At 44.7% G+C, this 19,907-nt stretch overlaps 1 protein-coding gene across 1 annotated transcript in view; it reads left to right on the top strand.

Annotated features, from left to right (window-relative positions):
* LOC125226459 (DNA N6-methyl adenine demethylase) overlaps nucleotides 1-19,676 on the top strand; it is a 158,759-nt gene extending 139,083 nt beyond the window's left edge. Inside the window, 11 exon segments of the mRNA XM_048130444.1 lie at nucleotides 8,997-9,066; nucleotides 9,229-9,838; nucleotides 9,879-9,969; nucleotides 10,095-11,037; nucleotides 11,184-11,726; nucleotides 12,053-12,192; nucleotides 12,587-12,815; nucleotides 13,955-14,233; nucleotides 14,568-14,796; nucleotides 15,234-16,914; nucleotides 16,917-19,676. Coding sequence (XP_047986401.1) covers nucleotides 8,997-9,066; nucleotides 9,229-9,838; nucleotides 9,879-9,969; nucleotides 10,095-11,037; nucleotides 11,184-11,726; nucleotides 12,053-12,192; nucleotides 12,587-12,815; nucleotides 13,955-14,233; nucleotides 14,568-14,796; nucleotides 15,234-16,914; nucleotides 16,917-17,447 — 5,346 coding nt within the window. The 3' untranslated portion in view covers nucleotides 17,448-19,676.
* Nucleotides 19,677-19,907: the final 231 nt, after the last annotated feature.

Raw genomic sequence — 19,907 nt, 5'->3', positions numbered from 1 at the left:
CGTGTTCAACAGTTTAACAGTCAAATTACCATCCGTACTTCTAGACAAAGAATTTGCTATGAAAATACCCTCGCATACTTCGCTGGCATAAACAACAAAATCTCCCGCGACATTAATGGGAACTTTTACAAAAATTTCACTTCGCGAAGGTAACTCAATGAATGATTGTTCGTTACTGCTATGTGTAGAGTAAACGCGTACCGGTATAAAGGATGTGCGGTTACCGTTTTTCAATTTCAAAACGTCCGTTTCAAAATCTATATTGCCTCTATATTTTTTTAAGAAATTCTGACCCAGGATCCCGTCCGCGTCAACCGGTAAATTTTCAAAAACATGAAATTTGTGACTAAATGATTCATTTGTCTCATAAAATAAATCGAGATAGCTGTAACCAACAGATGTAATTACACCGCCTAGCCCATTTACGTTTGTTGTGTGTGGGTGAATCATCGGAGCTGTTGGTCTTATCGAACCATGTTTGACTGCACTCAATGACGCTCCGGTGTCCAATAGCCATGTCAACGACTTTCCATTTACGTGAAGCTGAACTGAATTCACGTTACCGAAGGCCATAATATAAGGTAAGGTGTTAGTTACGAAAAAACTGAAGATCAGACGATCTGGCTGGTGACTCGTTCGTGTCATTGCACTCACGAGCCGTGTTTACGTACTGCTTATTATGGGGCTTACGGGGTCCGAAACCGTTACCATTATGCCCGTAGCTCTTACGATATCCATGGCCGCGTAAACCACCCCTGAAAGCGCCACCGCCTCTGCCTCTGGGCAAGTAGGAAGCGCGTCCTTCGGTTTTCCTGTACTCGTACTGCGGGTGTCTCGCTGCACCTACCCTACTGTTGAAATATACATTTCCACGACCCGAAGCTATTTGGGCTCTTGCACCCCTACCGCGCACCGCGAACACCTGTTCTGAGGGTGTTGGTGTCATCGCAATCTCTTCATCCTTAGCACCCTGTATTGCGTCTTTAAGAGACGTGTAATTGCGAGCCGATATTACCGTACTTAACCGGTCATTTCGCAAACCACTGGTAAATCTGTGAATAGCCTGCCTTTCATTAAGGGGTTTTAGAACACTGTAAGCACTCGAATCACCATTGGCTTGTGAAATTGTCAGCTTGACAAAAATATCCTCTAAATCTCTACCGAACTGCTCTATACTCTTTCCCGCCTGCCTAGCCGTCTGCAACTGTTTCTGCAAAGCGGTATCCGACCTCCGAGTTAGCAGATGAAGTTTCATATCTGCAATTAAACTCGCTACTGTGGTATAGGTACCTGTTAACCGCAGTTTTGCATTGTAAGACAAACGTGTTTTCAAAACGAAATTTATCAACACCGGGATGTCAGCTTCGACTATCATTGTCCCATACAACTCTATGGCGTCGATTAATTGCAAAGAAACCTTTTCAGTATCATCCATGACGGGCAAAAGAGAGACTGCCGTCTTCAAGTCGAAATTCGATTTGGAACCCATGTTTGAATTAATTAATTGTTGCGATTCCCCGAACAGTTGCAATATTTTAGCATATGCTCTTTCGACTTCCGCAATATACTGTTGTACCTTATTGTCGAGGGGCACTTCCCCCTTTTCTACCTTTGAAATATAAATCTCTAAATAGGCATTATACTCGTTATAAACCGACTTTGCTTCCGAAAATTTTTCCTGCCCTAACTTCTCGCTTCTTCTAACTGGCCCAAGCTTAAGCAAATATTCCTTAAAATAATTAATGCGCTTATAAAATTCTAAAACATCTGGCATAACTATAACGAGCCTTAAGCTAATATAACGCCACACGATAAGGTCTACAGTCCATAGGAAAATAATTCACTACACTTACATGATTTTCCGGCAGGCCGATGAAAGTCTTTGTCACTTCACTACACTTACATGATTTTTCCGGTAGTCCGATGAAAGTCTTTGTCACTTAGTTCGTGGTAGGACACTCACACTGCTTTGCCGATCCGCAGCGCTCCAGGAATCCCCACGACAGCCGCTGCCCGCCACCTTAGACGGACGCACGCCTGCGCATCACCATAGCAGCCGCCTGGCGCTCGATCTTCTGCGTCAGACACTTGTGGATCCTTTTCCAGACGAGATAGACGAAGATAACGGTGATCATCACTCCCATAGCCATCGTTATGTATGATTGCCCATCCGCGTGGCTGATGTCCTGACTCGTCCTGGCGCTATTGCCCTGACCGGCCTGAGCTATGATGACCTCTTCCTTCTCCACTCTAGACACAGTTTTCCCCATCTTGAAAATAGCAAACCGACGAAATGCTGCAGAGAAGCCTTAGTGGTCGTAGTTCCTCAACACGCTGACACGCTTTGGCAGGATCGCCATGTATTGGTCGAAGCTATTGGTGCATGTTCTATTCGGTAGGGATGTAGTAGAGTTTAATAAATGAAACACATGTTGACTCTCCAAGGCATCAATATGTAATGTCGATTAGAATACAGATAGAATAAGCTGATCATTATGAGTAATACAGTTTCCATATATAAAGCATCTAGCCTACTTAATCTAATTAGGTATGCTTACACATCACAGTATGTCGATACGAATAAGGTTCGATCTTGCGTGAAGTGCAAAGGCTCGCATGCCCTTCACAAATGTTTGGAGTTTTTAAATTTGTCTACTAAAGATAGATTCACATTTGTTCAAACAAATAACATTTGTTATAATTGTTTATGTTCCGGACATGACTTACGTAATTGTAAATCAAGTTTTAAGTGTCGTAAGTGCAATAAGAAGCACCACACCTTAATTCATTTAGATTCGGACCTTACGCGTACGCGACCCTTCCCGGCGAACAATGAAGCCGCGGAACTAGTTGCCGTCTCGCTCGCTCTAACGGAGCAGTCGCAGCCCGGCGCGGGCGCTGTCCCGAGCCCATCAGCTGTTCACGGCGTGAATCAAAATAATCTAGGTTTAGGTATTGAGCCTCATACGGTGTTACTGTCAACTGCGTTGGTTGACCTTTATTACGAAGGTAATAAAATTGCTACAATTCGTTGTATGTTAGACGGGGGCTCACAAGCAGCTCTTATTACTGAATCGTGTATGCAACGATTAAATTTACCGCGACGAAATGTCAGCGAGCCGTTGGTAGGTGTCGGTGATTTACCGCTCAACCCTAGGGGTACCTTCGTGTGCTCAATTTCGCCCAAGGGCAAACAAAGTCCAAGTATTCCTTTGGAGGCTACTATTTTGTCAAAATTAACCCGTCAAATGCCTAGTGTACCACTAGCACCGTACGGGGAATGGCCTCATTTGCAAGGGCTCGCTCTAGCCGACCCTGAATTTCATAAACCTCAGCCGGTTGACATGATACTTGGCGAGGACATTTTCATGGATGTCATTCGCGAGGGTATAGTCAGGGGTAAACCTGGCACACCCACCGCAATCAATAGTGTATTTGGTTATTTACTAGGGGTAAAGTCAACTTTACTTCTAATATTTCGACTCCACGCCATACTTGTTTTACGTCGTTCGACAACGACAATCTCGAGAAGTTTTGGGAGCTGGAGTCAGTTCCAGAGATGCGGAGTTACACTCCCGAAGAAAAGCTATGCGAATCCTTTTTCCAAAAGACGCATACGCGCGATGAGACAGGGCGATACATAGTTGCTCTGCCATTCAAGCCCGATGCACCGCCCCTCGGCGAGTCTCGGCAAATTGCTCTAGCACGTTTCCACAAACTGGAATACCGTCTAGAACGAAACCCCCAGCTGAAGGCGGAGTATCACGCGTGCCTCCAGGAGTATGTGGATCTTAACCACATGGAGCTCGCGGACGATAACCCCCCCGCTGGCGCGAGTTATTACATCCCGCACCACTCGGTGTCGGTAGGTACCGTTACTTTCGGTATCAGTAGTTCCCCTTATCTCGCCTTGCGCACAATTAAACAGCTCGCGCATGACGAAGCCGAGCGTTTCCCGCTCGCCTCGCCAGTCCTCCTAAATGACGTGTTCGTCGACGATGTGGTGACCGGCGCAGATACCTTAGCCGAAGCCCTCAATCTGCAGCAGGAGCTGATAGGTATTTGTGCCACGGCCGCGTTCGAATTGCGAAAGTGGCAAAGTAACTCGCCAGCCATTCTCGCTGCCACGCGACCGACAGAGTTTCATGGTGAGCGGCGCGAAAATGTTCATTTTGCCGAAATGGAAAATGACAAAGGGGTCAAGGTCCTTGGACTTCAATGGAATCCAAGATCTGACGCATTTAGTTTCAAAGTTCAAAGTTCTTCGCAGGCCTGTACAAAGCGGGCGATTCTTTCCGAAATTGCAAAAATTTACGACCCCCTCGGGTTATTATCTCCGGTGACATTGTTTGCCAAACATTTAATTCAATTGCTATGGTTAGCCAAAATTTCCTGGGACTCAGAACCCCCTATCGATATTATTAACTCATGGACGAGTTTTATTAACGAGCCTATCGCAAATTTCTTTTCCTCGTCATATTTTCAATACTGACGACTTCGATTCAATCGAAATTCACGGATTTGCCGACGCAAGCAAAATTGCATACGCAGCATGTGTTTATATACGTCTGACGGACAACACCGGGCGAGTTCAAACCTATTTAGTCATGGCTAAAAGTCGCGTTGCACCTCTTCGGGTATGCCTTACTATACCTAGAATGGAATTGATGGGTTGTGTAATCCTATCAAAATTAATTGAAAGAGTTATGCATCTTTACGGTGGTCACATTCACCCCGATCAAGTGTACGCATGGTCTGACAGTTCCGTCGTGCTCGCGTGGCTTCAGTCACCCCCGCACGAATGGAAAACGTTTGTCTCGAACCGCACTAGTGAGATTTTGTCCCGTGTCCCGGCGCGCTGTTGGCGTCACGTCCCGTCAGCTGATAACAGCGCTGACCCGGCGTCTCGCGGTCTGCTCCCCGCCGCGCTCGTACAAAATGACTTGTGGTTCCATGGTCCTACATGGCTCCAACAAAGTCGCGACTCCTGGCCTATACCAAAACCGGTGGTAAACACGAACGAGGAAAAACGCAATACACATGACTCGGCAAGTCTTAGTTATGCATGTGTGTCCACATTGCCTCCTTCCCCGGACGACGACACTCTTATAACGCGATTTTCGTCGCTAGGTAAATTAGTTCGCGTCACGGCAGTCATATTTCGTTTCTACAATAAATGCAGGAAACATAAACAAACATTCCCAAAGTACGTCACCGTACCAGAGTACAATTTTGCATTAAATCGACTAATATTGATTACACAACAAAAAGTGTTCGAAGACGACATTAAGAGGATTTCGTCAAATAAACTTCCGTCAATTCGTTTGCGGCGTCTCACGCCCATTATAGATAGGGATGGTTTGTTACGCGTCGGCGGACGTATTCACAAATCACTTTTACCTTTTGAATCAAAACATCAATTGATTTTACCTAAAAGACATCCTCTTACAAATCTTATCATTGACGATGCGCATATAAAGGAACTACATGCCGGTTCGCAGTGCGTGCAAAACTCGCTCTTACAGCGATACTGGATTATCTCTGGTCGTGATATTGTTCGCCTCCGCGTACATCGTTGTATCAAATGCTTCCGCGCTCGACCGACTCGCTGCCAGCCGCGCATAGGAATGTTACCCTCGGTTCGGCTACGCCCCGCACGTGTGTTTAGTAAAACGTCTTGTGACTTTTGTGGGCCATTCTACGTACGCGCTAATAAGGTTCGTAATGCAAAAATAATAAAATGTTACGTTGCAGTTTTCGTATGTATGAGCGTTAAAGCTGTACATCTTGAGTTAGTTTCCGAACTTTCCACGGAAGGTTTTTTAGCTGCGTTGCGACGTTTCACGTCCCGTCGAGGATATTGTACGGATATATATACCGATTGCGGACGTAACTTTGTTGGTTGTAATAATTACCTTCAAGAGTTATATATTTTTTTACGTAATGATTCGGTCATGAGTGCCCTTAATCAACAAACTTTAAAACAAGGATTAACTTGGCATTTTCAACCACCTTATGCTAGTCATTTCGGTGGATTATTTGAAGCAGCTGTTAAGAGTTTCAAAACTCATTTACATCGCGTAATAGGTACACAAACGCAAACATATGATTGTATGCACACTTTGACGTGTCAAATCGAAGCTGTATTAAACAGTCGTCCGCTCTGCGTTCTAAGTTCGGACTCCGCGGATCCTTTACCTCTTACGCCGGCCCATTTCTTAATCGGTGAGCCCTTAACGGCCCTACCGGACGTTTCTCTGATAGACGAGAACCCTAATCGTCTTACACGTTGGCGCTGGATACAGCAAGCTGTCCAGCATTTCTGGCGTCGATGGAGTCGTGAATATCTCCATCAACTGCAACAAAGTACAAAGTGGCTGCAAAACCGCGGTCCCGCCGTTCGTGAAGGTACTGTTGTTGTGGTATGCGACGACCACCTGCCGCCGCTGCAGTGGAAACTCGCGCGCGTTCATGCTGTCCATCCGGGCAGCGATCAAGTTATTCGCGTCGTAACATTGAAAAGCGGGAACACGTTGTTCAAACGACCTGTTGTGAAGGTCTGTCCCTTACCTTTAGAATAAACTTATACAATCGTTACGACTCTTAATGTTAAGTTAAATATAAGTTTCATAAAATATTTTGGTATACTTTCGTATGGTTTCTTTTTTTATTTTCTTTTAAAAGTCACTCCGTGTCTTTTAAGGTGAGCGGCATGTTCCGTCGAGGAACAGAGATTTTTAGTTTTAATTTCTTTTCTTGATATAGTTAAATAGTTATTTCATTTTCATACATACAAGGCAACACAATTTTGAAAGAATACTTGTTTCCATGTATATGTAGCACAGTTTTTTGGAGCTGGCAATTACAGAAGTCCCAAAGCGACTTTCCGGTGCCCCACCACGCCACCTGGCGGATATATAAAAAAAAACTCTCTCTTCGACCGTGCGAGCGCCATGATCTGCGCTCCCGTTATTACGAATTAAAAAATAGTTATCGGTGCACCGGCGCGACATAAACGTGAAAATTGACATTCAAGTGATATCAAAACCCAGTGACCTAAGCTTCCGTTTATATGTGACAATCGTTTTAGTGTGAGGATTTTCCCAAAGTGTTTCCACGTGGCCCCACAAGCGCCTCTGGACAAATGTAAGTAGCCTCACCAATTAAACGCCGCTACATTGTTTAAAAGAATTGAAGGTCTGTAAAAATATAAATCAAATTCTACAAACAAATAAAAGCACACACATAAATATTTTTTATTCATTACTTATTCAAATAGAATAAAATAATATCTAGGACATAAATCCGTTAGTCACATATTTACGCGCGTCCTCTAGCAAACAATTACAGCATTATTAAATAAACAATACAACAACCTTACGTATTTAATAACAAACATTTGCATTTTCAGTCACTATCAGATATAACTAAGCGCCCGAGGTGGTCACAAGTATCTACACACACATGTATTGTCAAGGCGTGATTAGATATTTTGACGACCCCGCGCGCTCCGATATATGTGACGGCGACTGCCTAAACTGGTAACCTCACAGCGTTCACACGTGGAACAATATGCGAGGTCCTTGGCTGGCCTCGGCCGCTTTACCGATGTAAGTGTCCGGGGAGGTCAAGAGCGGAGATTTCATTTTCTTTTCTAGTTTCATGTGTTTTCATAATGGAATCTCGAACTTCAAGATATGATATATAATCTTTTTATGTAACACAAGTTTTCTGCTCATAATTTCTTATAGAATAGAATATAATAAGCAAGCTTGCAAGGCGGAAAAACGCTAAGCGATGAAGAGGGTAGCCCTAGGAAAAAATCCATTACCTGCATTATTTTCAAGTATTTAAAGCTGTAAAAAGTAATTTATAAAAGTTGTTTAAACGACTTTAACTATGCAATAGGTCTTAGCTACAGCAGGTGCAGCCTGGCAAAATAGGGTAGTAAATAATAGAGGCTCCACCGTCTGTAAACCGTTATGTGAAAATTATTGAGCCACTTTTGTATGAAAACAGTAAGTGTTGCTATGATAAAAAAAATGTTCCATATTTACGCTATTTTGGCAGGCTGTAGACTTGAATTTATAGTTTCAAAACTTTAAGCATCAATAACTTTTCACAGATCTCTCGAAACTCATACTTATACTGCCAATACTCAACTTTGTTAAAAATTCAGTTCGTGGAAATTCACACACGTTTTGTTTCAACACCAACCAAAGTAGGACGCCCTAGTGTTGCGGGTCTCCCCAACGCGTTACGACATAATCTAAAAATAACTAGACAAAACGACTCGTCACACAAAACCACATACGTAAATACTACATTTTTCGCGGGAACTAACGTTTTGCTTAACAAAATAATGATGCAGTCGCAGTAGGTATGTTTTGTTCGGCTTAGTACTGAAATGAGATGCGCTTGGGTTGTCCTTTCGTAACGTTCTCTGTTTTTTAATAATACGTAACGTACACTAAATTCCTTACTTTTACACCCTAAAGGCCTAAACCAAAAGAAATTAGCAATTTAACAAATTTTCTGTAAAAAAAAATGCGTTTCGATAAATTCTTACGTTACTCTTTTTATTAAAATTTTGCCGCACACCTACAGTGCCTGCCATAGTTATTCTTGCACACTAAAAATAAGAAACTTGTCCACAATTAAAAATACTTACATTTATACCAATACATACTAGATTTATGGCTTATGACTTATTAGATTTATGGCTCGAAAGTGACACTTAACGCCAATCTACAAATAATCGATGGCAAAATGCCTTTTTTGTGGCGCCATTTATGTGTGGTGTAGTGTATGCGCGTTCTTAGGCGGTCGCGTTTTAATGTATGGGATGGTATGATCTTCTTATATTTAATCTATGCCAGCTGACTGAATCTTTTAGGACGGATGCTTCGTACGAACTTGTAACGGATATTTCGAAACACGTGTGTACCTCTATTTGTTTAGGAATTCGCAGCTCATTGAGCATTATTTGTTCACAGGCGCCAATGCCTTTCTACGCCGGCGACCCCAACAGGTTCCCGACGACATGGCAAACCGACCCGTCACAAGGTAATTACACTTTAAACTCATTAATTTAACAAAAAACATTGCCTCTAAACCTTTGAAAATTTCTCAAAGGTCTCTTACCTTTCACAAATCCATTGATGAGCTCTCTGTTTAATCCTAGCCAGTGTCCGACATGTGTAACTTATAATACTCATGTTTCTTCAGGTTGGCAGAACCAGTTCATCCAACAGCTTCCAACACAAACCGGTCAGACTACCCTCGACTACCAGGGCAACCACACAGCGTACGCCACGTCGCCGCACTACCAAGCCAACACCACCTACACCGTCCAGAACGTCGCCACCACCTTCGACGTGACCAACAACACGTACTACCAGGCGGGCGTGCAGGCCGTGCCGGCCCAGCGGCCGCCGTCCACGCGCGCCTACACCCCCGTGCCCTCGCCCCGCGCGCCGCACTACCCGGAGTACCAGCAGCAGTACGCGCAGCAGGCCACCACGCCAGGAGTCACCGGCGGCAACGACTCCCGACCCGCCTCCGCAGCCTCCTACCAGAGCGCCGTCCCGACCACTTCCGCGCCCGTCTACACCGTCAGCCAACAGACCTACGAGCGCACAGACTACCAAGAACACTCGGACGAGTACAGCGGTGAAAATGGCACCGGAGAATCCAGCAACGACACGGAGAGGCAAGAGAACACCCCGAATGGACAGCATTCGGGAAACGCCGAGCCTGGGTACCTGCAGGGGAGCAGCGGTCCGCGAGCTTCACTCGATTGTAGCGGGTACCCGGGCGGCTATAATGGCGGACACCAGTACAGGGAGAACGGACAGAGCCAGCAACAACAACAGCAGCAGCAACAACAACAACAACAACAGCAGCAGCAGCAACAACAGCAGCAACAACAACAACAGCAGCAGCAACAGCAACAAGACTGGCAACAGCGCCAATGGCAGCACAACCAAAGAATAAACCAACAGATGCAAAATCAACAATTACAGAACCAACAAATGCAGACTCAACAGTTACAAAACCAACAAATGCAAAATCAACAAATACAAAACCAACAGCAGATTCAGAATCAACAACAACAGCTTCAGAATCAGCAACAACAAATTCAAAATCAACAGCATCTGCAGAACCAGCAGCAAATGCAAAACCAACATATGCAACAGCAGCGCGAAGATGCTGAGCAGCAACTATTTTCTCAATCCGACCGCGTCAACCTCAACTCTCGACTGAAGACCATGATTCTGAATAAGCAAAGTCACGCGCGCGATGGCTCGGGGACGCCGCCCGACAAGGGCGACCCCGGAGAGGGACCACCCAGAACAATAGACGAGAGAAAAGGCGGTGCCATCGCCGTTAACGATGACAGAAATACTACCGGTCATTTTTTATCGTATAGCCACCATCTCCGAGATAATTACCGCTTAGGCGAGCAGTATCCTGCCGCTGGTAATTATTCACAAAACGCTCACGCCTATGGCGCGAGCGAGTTCGGAGGTGGTGGCCACCACGTATGGGAGGGGGGCACGGAAGTGCCGAGAGGTTACGATAAACACGCTAAGAACGCGAAGACTCAGAAGCTGCCGTCCTACGCGGACGTGCGAGAACAGTACGGTTATCCATCCGCACCGTACGAAGCGCAGAAATATGCAGAAATGTATGGTAGTGATAGTTTAAGTTACAGTCAAACGGATAGTAAAGATTTCCAGTCGAAAATGGTTATCGGGCCAGTATCTGAAATGAATCAGCAAAACTGCGCGCCGGCGCGCGACACCAACGCACAAACGAGGAACTACGATCACAGGGAATACGACGCCAAATTTAGACATCCTTCTGCACCACTAATACCTAAATTAGAAACGCCAGACTCCTATCAATATCCTAAGGACGACAGGCTGAAGGATCAGTCTAGGTTACCACAAAACGTAAACCCAAATTATTGCAAAAGCAAGGACATGAACAACCCTTACAGGGAATACTCAAACGGCATAGCACGCTCGCAGAGTACAGTGCTGCCACCTATTTCTACTATAAAGCAAGAAAATTTTGGTCAAAATGCGCAAAATTACCAGAATTTTCAGAATTACCCGTACGAGAGAAGACAAGAGGCTGAAGTGTATCCACGGTTACAGAAGAACATGGGGTTTCAGAAGTACAATCGAATTATATCGAGCAACAAAAACAGGCTAAGGAATTGGAGAATCGGATAAACATGGAGAGAGCATCGGAGCCAAAACCGCCTTATTACATAGAGCAAATAAAATCGGAGCATTCTCCTCCGGGACATAAGATTTACAAGAATTTAAGTTACAATGTTCCTAAGAGTCAAGAGCCTTATATGTACGCGGGAGACGGTGGTCCAGTGTCGATTCACAACGAGATAGGCTACTCTTGCTGTCGGCAGGGGTCTACCAAGAAACCGCCTCCGGAACACTTAAGGGACGGGGCGTGTCCCGGTCTTCAGACCAAAGACGAAATCCTTGAAGACGATCCAGAAGAGAAAGATGCTAAGAAGCCGCCAACACCCGTCCCAGATATAACTAAAGTGAAGGAGAACCAGTTTAATTACTCGAAGGAATACCTGGAGAATTTGGAAAGGTTGAGGAATAATTCTCGGACGGAAGTGCCGGACTGCAATTGTTTTCCCGCTGACAAGAACCCTCCTGAACCTGGCAGCTATTACACTCATTTAGGTAAGACATTTTTTTTATCAAAACTTGTATATAAACTTAGCATGCTATCCACGAGAATTAAACACTAATCATCTTACGCGATGTTTTGGTATTTATTATCTCATGTGACATCTCCTTTTGATATGGTTTTAGTACAATCATCAAGTCTCACTGGCATTTTTTCGTTTGTACATATGTATAGCTGAGCCTTAGCAAGTTATAAAACATAGAGACAACAGAACTGTCGCTGCGTCCTTTTCGTGCGACTCGATGGGCCATATAATGTTACCGTACCGTGCTTACCCGCCTGTTAACATACTTAACTACATAAAACCATTATTTTTTAGGAGCAGCGGCAACCCTATCAGAGCTGCGCAAGGAGCTGGAAGGGCGAACAGGGCTATCAGGCAAGGAGTTGCGCATCGAGAAAGTTTGCTACACCGGCAAGGAAGGGAAGTCGGCCCAGGGCTGCCCTATGGCCAAGTGGGTGAGTGTATGGATCCCAACGACTTTTTTCCTTAATTTTCTCATTATACGACCTACAGCGGATTAAGTCGGTCTTAAATAAGACTATGTCAATCGCGTTGTCGGTACCTACACCTAAAAAAACGGTAAATAAAAGAAATGAAGGCGGTGTGTCAACTTATCGTCATTTTAGCGATAATAATAGAGAATAAAAATTTTATGGAATAGATATTCACACATATTTACTACTGCCTCCAGCATGTTAATTGTATTAATTATTGCACAAGAGATGTATTATATCGTAACTTGCTTTGTCCATTCAATTATAGAGGGCGACACCAAACATCAACACAAAATACTTCCTCTACTCAACAACAGATGGCGTTACTCGTTTCTAAACAAAAATTATTTCACAGGTGATTCGCCGCTCAAGTTACACCGAGAAAGTTCTGGTGGTGGTGAAATGCCGCGCTGGGCACAAGTGTCCTACCACGTGGATCGTGGTGTGCCTCGTGGCGTGGGAGGGGATCCCACAATCTGAGGCAGACTTGGACTATACGCTGTTGTCGCACAAACTGAACCGATACGGACTGCCTACCACTCGGCGATGTGCTACTAATGAGAATAGGACGTGTGCTTGTCAAGGTAATTTGATTTTTTTTTCTCTTTACTAGGAGCGCTAGCATATATTATTATCTTTACGCGTCCAACTATGTTAGCACTTACCAACGTGACACATTATACTGAACATTGTTAATAAAATGAACACTTATACTTATTAGGTACCTATCAAACTACCAAACAATTACAAAATTGTCCGCTTGAAAGTTAATGGCAAATTGGCAATATCTATTTCGCTAGATGTCGCCAGTACTCGTAAACTCGGTTCTAACCGTTTCCACTATGCGGTCGTTAGCTTTAGCGGTGTAAAATTTTTTGTTACCGAAAATGTATACAAATCTGGTCACAATAATGGAAGGTTTCATACAAACTACCTGGAACATTTTATGAGCCTACCAATTTTTATCAAAATCGTAGATGTGGTCCAAATGTACAAACTTTTCGGGAATTACTCATTTGGACTTTTCTGTACCATTATACAACGGTCATGAAACAGCATTCAATTGTTGTGTTCTAGCATATCAAATTAAATATTAAAACTGTTCAAAATTATGGGCAAGTGTTATGCAATATGATTAACAAAAAAATGAACTTTTCTTTAAATATTTAGTTGCATCAGTACCCACTATAACGTATTATATTTCTGTAAAAGGCCGAAGTACAGCTAGCCTATTGAACTCTAGGCTGCACGTGGAAGGCAGTGATCGCCTGAGCTACTGCCAAGAGCTGTGTCAGGAGAGATGCCATGGTAAACCTTAGGATTCACCGAATCAAAGTTAGTAAAAGCAAATCCATGTGAAGAATACTTTTTTAGGTAATATTTCGGACTTTTAGCAATCGACATCGGTAAAACCTAGGATTTACCGGCAAATCATAGGATTTGCCGTACTTCGGGCTTTTATAGTAGCGTTCAGAACGTGTTTTTCGCAGCGCAGATGGCGCCTGTGCCCTACTAGATTAACGATTAACGGACTCGGAGAAATTTAACGGAAGTTAACGAGTCCGTTAACATTTTTTCAAGTTAACTTAAAAGTTAATCCGTTAATCGAAATGTTAACTTCGTTAATTAACGATTAACGGATTAACGAGTTAATGCCCCGCTATGTGATTAACTGATTGATGGCGATGAAGTGACGACTAATAATGATCTGTATACATTCCAGGGCTGGACCCAGAATCGTGCGGCGCCTCCTACAGTTTCGGTTGCTCCTGGTCAATGTACTACAACGGCTGCAAGTACGCGCGCTCCAAAACCGTCCGGAAATTCCGTCTCTCCGTCAAAACTGAAGAATCTGAAATAGAGGAGCGGATGCACGTGCTGGCAACGTTGCTGAGTCCGTTATACATGAATTTGGCCCCGAAGAGCTTTGAGAACCAGTGTCAGTTTGAGAAGGAGGCGTCGGATTGTAGGTTGGGGTTTAAGCCGGGCCGGCCGTTTTCTGGTAAGTATTTATCACCGAATTTCTATATAACACATATTATAATCGTACACTTCAGTAGTCAGCATAGCGTGGTCATTGCTGAATCGATTTTATAACGACAAAGATCAGAATTAAAGCAGTCAAAACTAAAGCTACAAGAGTCTGTAAAACTAGAGAAGTTTTGTTTTGATTTTTATTGAACTAATTTAATTACTAAACGTTCATATAATGTATTCATCATTGTTTCAAAACGAGGGCGAAAAGATTGTACAAAATCCTTTACTTTCCTTCCTTTCCTCTTAAAGCATCTACATTATAATAGGATAATTATATAACTTTTCCCTCATCTTTCCAGGTGTAACAGCATGCATCGACTTCTGCGCGCACGCGCACCGCGACCTCCACAACATGAACAACGGCTGCACGGCCGTCGTCACGCTCGCGCGCCACCGCTCGTTGTCCAAGCCCAACGACGAACAACTACACGTGCTGCCTCTGTACGTGTTGGACACGACGGACGAGTTCGGGTCGAGAGAAGCGCAGGAGGAGAAGATTAAGAGCGGGGCGCTGGAGGTGCTGGATAAGTGAGTGGTGATGTATTTTGTTTGATTCAATGTTAATGCTTGGATAGCTTGAAATGTTCTACGATGAACGACTGATCTACTTCTCGAAGTAGTGTTTTGGAAACTACTGACGAGAGTAGTTTGTAATGGTAGTTATAAGCCAATATGTTGCGCCAAACCGTATGTCACTGTTAAAGCGCTCGCTAACCACTTATACCAATCTCGCCAATACTCGCCGTGGCTAATACCAATTAGCCATTGGCATATGCTGAGTGGCATCCTTTTTGGTGACTTTAGTTTAAGATGTATATAGATTAAATTTTATTTTCACCAAATAAACGTTTTCTATTCTATTCTAAATTTTATTGTATGTGTTGCGTGACTTTGATGTGTCTGTTAACAGTGGTTGATGTGTTTTTTATATCCAATAGCAACTATATTTTTCTCATCCATTGCAGATATCCAATGGAAGTCCGCGTGCGCTCAGTACCGCTTCAGCCCTGCCGAAGGCACGGGAAAAAGCGGAAAGACGAGGAGGCGACCGACGCCAACAACTCCAACAACTCCAACGGTGGTCAACCCAGCCCCAATGGCCAGAAGAAACCCGGCAACCCGCCCGCACCGCGGACTCCGCAACCCGACCCCAGGAACAACCCGAGTCCCAGAAGCCAGAACAGCGCCTCCCCGCGCGCGCTCACCCCCGCGCTCACCCACTCAACCCCCTCACCCTTCCCCAACAACTACAACTCCGCCTTCAACCCCATGCACGCGCCCGGCCTCGGCAACCCCGCGCTGCTCGACATGGCCACCATGATCGACAACTTCACCGACGCCCAGCTGCAGAGCAACCAGATCTCCAGCACCGTCCTCGACTCGCCCTACAACTCCTACGAGCAGAACTACAACCTGCACCACCAGAGCGCGCTGTACCCCAACCACATTAACCCGGCGCCAAATGATGGCTGCCCGAACCCTAATCCCGACCAGCTCCCCGGTTTCGCCGCCGGCCTTCAGAAGAGGGAGCAGTTCCCGAACCCTCAGAGTGGCGACCAGGTGAACCCGTCGCAGACACAGTGGCCGGACTTCGCCGGCGCCGAAATGTTCAGCAACGTCGTCAAGGAGGACCCCGACTCTACGACGGCGCATCTCAACGTTCCGCCGAACAACTACAGCCCGGACTCCAACAGGAGCGATACGAATTCCGACCCGTTATCCCAAAAGAATCCCGCGGACTCGGACAAGAACTCTCTCATGGCCGATCTGGCGCAGAAGCTTCCGGACTTCGACATGCCGAGCTCTCCGAGACTGACTGAGATTTCGCAAAAATCTCAGAGCACCCCGGCCTCGCCGGTCCCTTCTCAAGTCCCCGATTTAAAATCTCCAAATAACGGTACTGAATTAACTGCTTCCTTAGAATCGCGTAAGAGTGTGTGGAAATCACCCGAATCTAAAAATTGGGATCCATCCAAAACCAAGGAACCTACGACTCCAGAAAACGAAAACTCCCTGTTCAGGGTTCCGAAGGCGCGCCCTCCGTCGCGATCGCAACACGTCAATCCGGCGGAAGGCATGGAAAACACTACGTTCTTGAAACCGTATCCGCCTTCCGACAGACCGCCACTCGCCCAAGGGTACGAACACAGAAGTCCATACGACAATAGGTTACCGAGCAATACTCCCCCACAAACTGCCACATCCCAAGCCAACTACACTATCAGCCACGAAGATAATCAGAACATGGCCGCGGCCAATAAACCGACCGAGTTCTCCGGCAACAACTTCCAAGCTGTCAATCAACAACCCTACGGAAATCAAGCTCCGATTCAAGGCTACGGCAACTATCCCCAGGTGGCCAACGCCTACAACTTCCCGCCGAATCCGTACGGACATTTCAATCCGTACGAAAACACCTACAACGACTACAACAGCCTCGCGTACTACAACGCCGAGAAGTACAAAAGAGAGGAGTTGCTGAGAAACCCCCACTGCTACAACTCGTACGGGTATCAATACAATCCTAATTTTGCGCCAAATTTTTACCAAAATCCGAGCCCCAACTGGTGCCAGTCGTCGCCCAACTGGTGCCTCTACCCGCCGCCCTTCTCCATCCCCTACCCGCCCGAGCCGCCCAAGCGGAGCCCATCGGCGAGGTCGCCGAGCTCACCGACAACCTCGACTGCTTCAAGGACGCGCAGATGGGCGGCGTCGCCATCGCGCTCGGCCACGGCAGCGTGCTCTTCGAGTGCGCCAAGCACGAGATGCACTCGACCACGTCCGTCCGGACGCCGAACCGGATGAACCCGACGCGGATATCGCTCGTGTTCTACCAGCACCGGAACCTCAACCGGCCGAAGCACGGGCTCGAGGAGTGGGAGGAGAAGATGCGGCTGAAGAAGCTCGGGCTGAATCCTGCGCCGAGCGCGCCCGGGTCGAACCACGCGTCGCCCGCCGGCACGCCGGGCCCGGAGCCGAGCGCGGCACGTGCCGACAAGCGCGACGTCATCCCCGGCGGGTTCCGGTCGCTGGGCGCGCTGGTGGAGGCCACGGCGGCGGCGCGGCGGCGCGGGCAGGTGCGGCTGCGCGCCGCCACGGGCACCACCACGTCGTGGACCACGCTGTTCCCCATGCACGCCTGCACCGTCACCGGGCCCTACCAGGAGTCCGCCACCTGACGGCCTGCCTCCGCGCCCGCCGAGGGAGCGGGACGATAGATGTTGCCTTCCCGTTAGACTGTAGCGACGCAGCTTTCCGACTATTGTAGTTCCTCGATTTATAAAATTTAAACGCGGGCCGGGCCGTCTCGCGTCCGGCGCCGCGAGTGAGTTTCCGATCAAAGATGTAATTTTAAGTTATATTTTTTAGTAGTGTTTATCGCATTTCAGCTAGTCTTACGTCACTATGTTAGTATCGAATCGTGTATCGTCGGAGTGACCGTTATCGTGTAGATTTGTTTTTTGTATATTCTTGTCGTATTTTAGTTCGCCGAGATCGATTTGTGGCCCGTTTTGGATCTAGTTTTTAATATTTTACATTTTATGTTTTATAGTGTACGGTTAGTATTTTGTCTGCATATTTTGTGGGTGTTTTCTAATACGACGTGCGTGTGCATCGCAATGATCTCAACTACTAACCTGTGACTAGCTTACGAGACAGAGTACAAAACGTCAGCGAGGCTCGCGTCGCGGCTCGCAGCCGAGAGCGCGACTATTGATATTTTTGTACCTTTGTTTGTGTATTTAAGTTGTTTTAATTGTATTTTACCATTCCTCTGTATTGCTGATCGTTTGTTTAGGCGTATTTATTATTATTAAATCGGTGGCGCTCGAGCGACACGGTTGGTACCACAAAGATATGAGTGCTTTTCTATTAGGTTAGGATGTGTGTATTTTTAACTTTTTAGAGTATTTAACTTATTTATATTGTATTACGTGAACCATTGTCAGATCATTTCCTTTGTAACGGTTTAGTGTTACTGTAGACATTAATATATTTCCTTTACGTCATCACATTAAATTATTGCAGTTGTTTTTAGCATGTTCAAGTAGCCTTCTTTACTTTTCACTAGTGCCTGCATGTTCGGCCGCAGACCGAGGTCTGTAGACATTCGATATTAACTAAATCATTGCCTTGTTCGTTTGATCAAGTGACGCGTCTACTGACATTTTAAGCATCTATCGTAGACGATAAAATTTTATAAAATTAGGTACATACAATAAAAAGATGAGTAATAAATTACATACATTTATATAAGATAGAATATTTGCAGAAAAACAATTGTCAGGCGCTTGGAAAGATTATAAAGTAGGCGTATTATTGAAAATGAATGAAAACATACTGATTAATAGTTATTAATATATAATTAGCGTAAGAAAAAGTTTGTTTTAAAGATTAAACTATTGATATAGTTTATATTTTTTACGTGTACGTATTTATTGAATGGTAAATTTATTGGGACGAACGTGAAATTATTTATAGGTTAAAAGTTTTGATGACAAAACTTATAAAAATTAAGCAATAATAGACATCGGAGTCTATGTACATTGTAAGGTAGGAGTGAAATTACAATTAACGAATGGTGCGAATTGTCGTCGATCTTATGGAAATGCTTAACGTTTCAAAACTTACCAAAATTTGCCTAAAATTGTATTTGGATATTATTTGTGTAGAAGTTGTAGGAAGTCTTGCCATTGCCAGTTGCCAACGGTCGCGACCCGAACCGGTCCCTCGGGGCTGCACATATCAAACCCATCGCAATATATAAAGATAGTTACGCGTTACAAACCTCATTAACCCGACTTCCAACCATGATACTATCAAAATGTCTTCTTGGTGTATTTGTCCCTCGTCAATTTTAAGTATACCGACTTTTAATCGTACTGTGGTACTAGCATTTAACCGTTTATAATTTTATACACGTTTTGCACGGGCAAAATTTTGACACCAAAATTGTAAAATAAAATTTGTAGCGTATGTAAAGAAATCATGTATCATCGGTCTTTTATAAGCGTTGTATCAGTTAGGTCACTAGAAACCTGTGATATACCCATTAACTCGAGTGCTTGGACGCTTGTAACGTGTATTCTTCGGTGTGCATGAAAGAATGCGGTATTTTTCATCAAATTCTAAACTCAACCAAAAACGACCAGTATTGTCATAAAGTTGTAACCAAAAAGCATGACGTTTGTTTGTTAGTTTCGCCTGGTTTCAGGCGTTTTAAATGTGGGTTATTACCATTGTGGTTTTTACAATTTAGGTTACGTTACGCCCTGTGCGTTAATTTAAGTTACGACAAACCTATTGTGTAACAATATTTTTATTGTCTTCTGCCAAAACAAAAGAGTAATCGAATGTGTCATGTAAATAGAACTACCATTATTTATTAATACAATAATTTAAAAAGATTTTGTTGTTTGCTTACAATGCCTGCATACGTCCTTTTTTGGTACCTAACCCTTTTCCTTATCCAATTTCTAGACTAATACACTCCAACAGAATATAATATCAACGTTGTCACTTAGAATACACTTTTATGAAATGTCACTTGTCTTCGGATTAGTCTTCAAAGTTGGAATAATTGAACTTATTTTACTCATGAAATAAAACTATGGAAACGGATTAAATCGCGTATAATG

This window comes from Leguminivora glycinivorella, chromosome 5 (assembly GCF_023078275.1).
Source record: "Leguminivora glycinivorella isolate SPB_JAAS2020 chromosome 5, LegGlyc_1.1, whole genome shotgun sequence".
Lineage (NCBI taxonomy): Eukaryota > Metazoa > Arthropoda > Insecta > Lepidoptera > Tortricidae > Leguminivora > Leguminivora glycinivorella.
The sequence above is the reverse complement of the archived record's forward strand: the minus strand, read 5'-3'. Positions and strand labels throughout refer to the sequence as shown.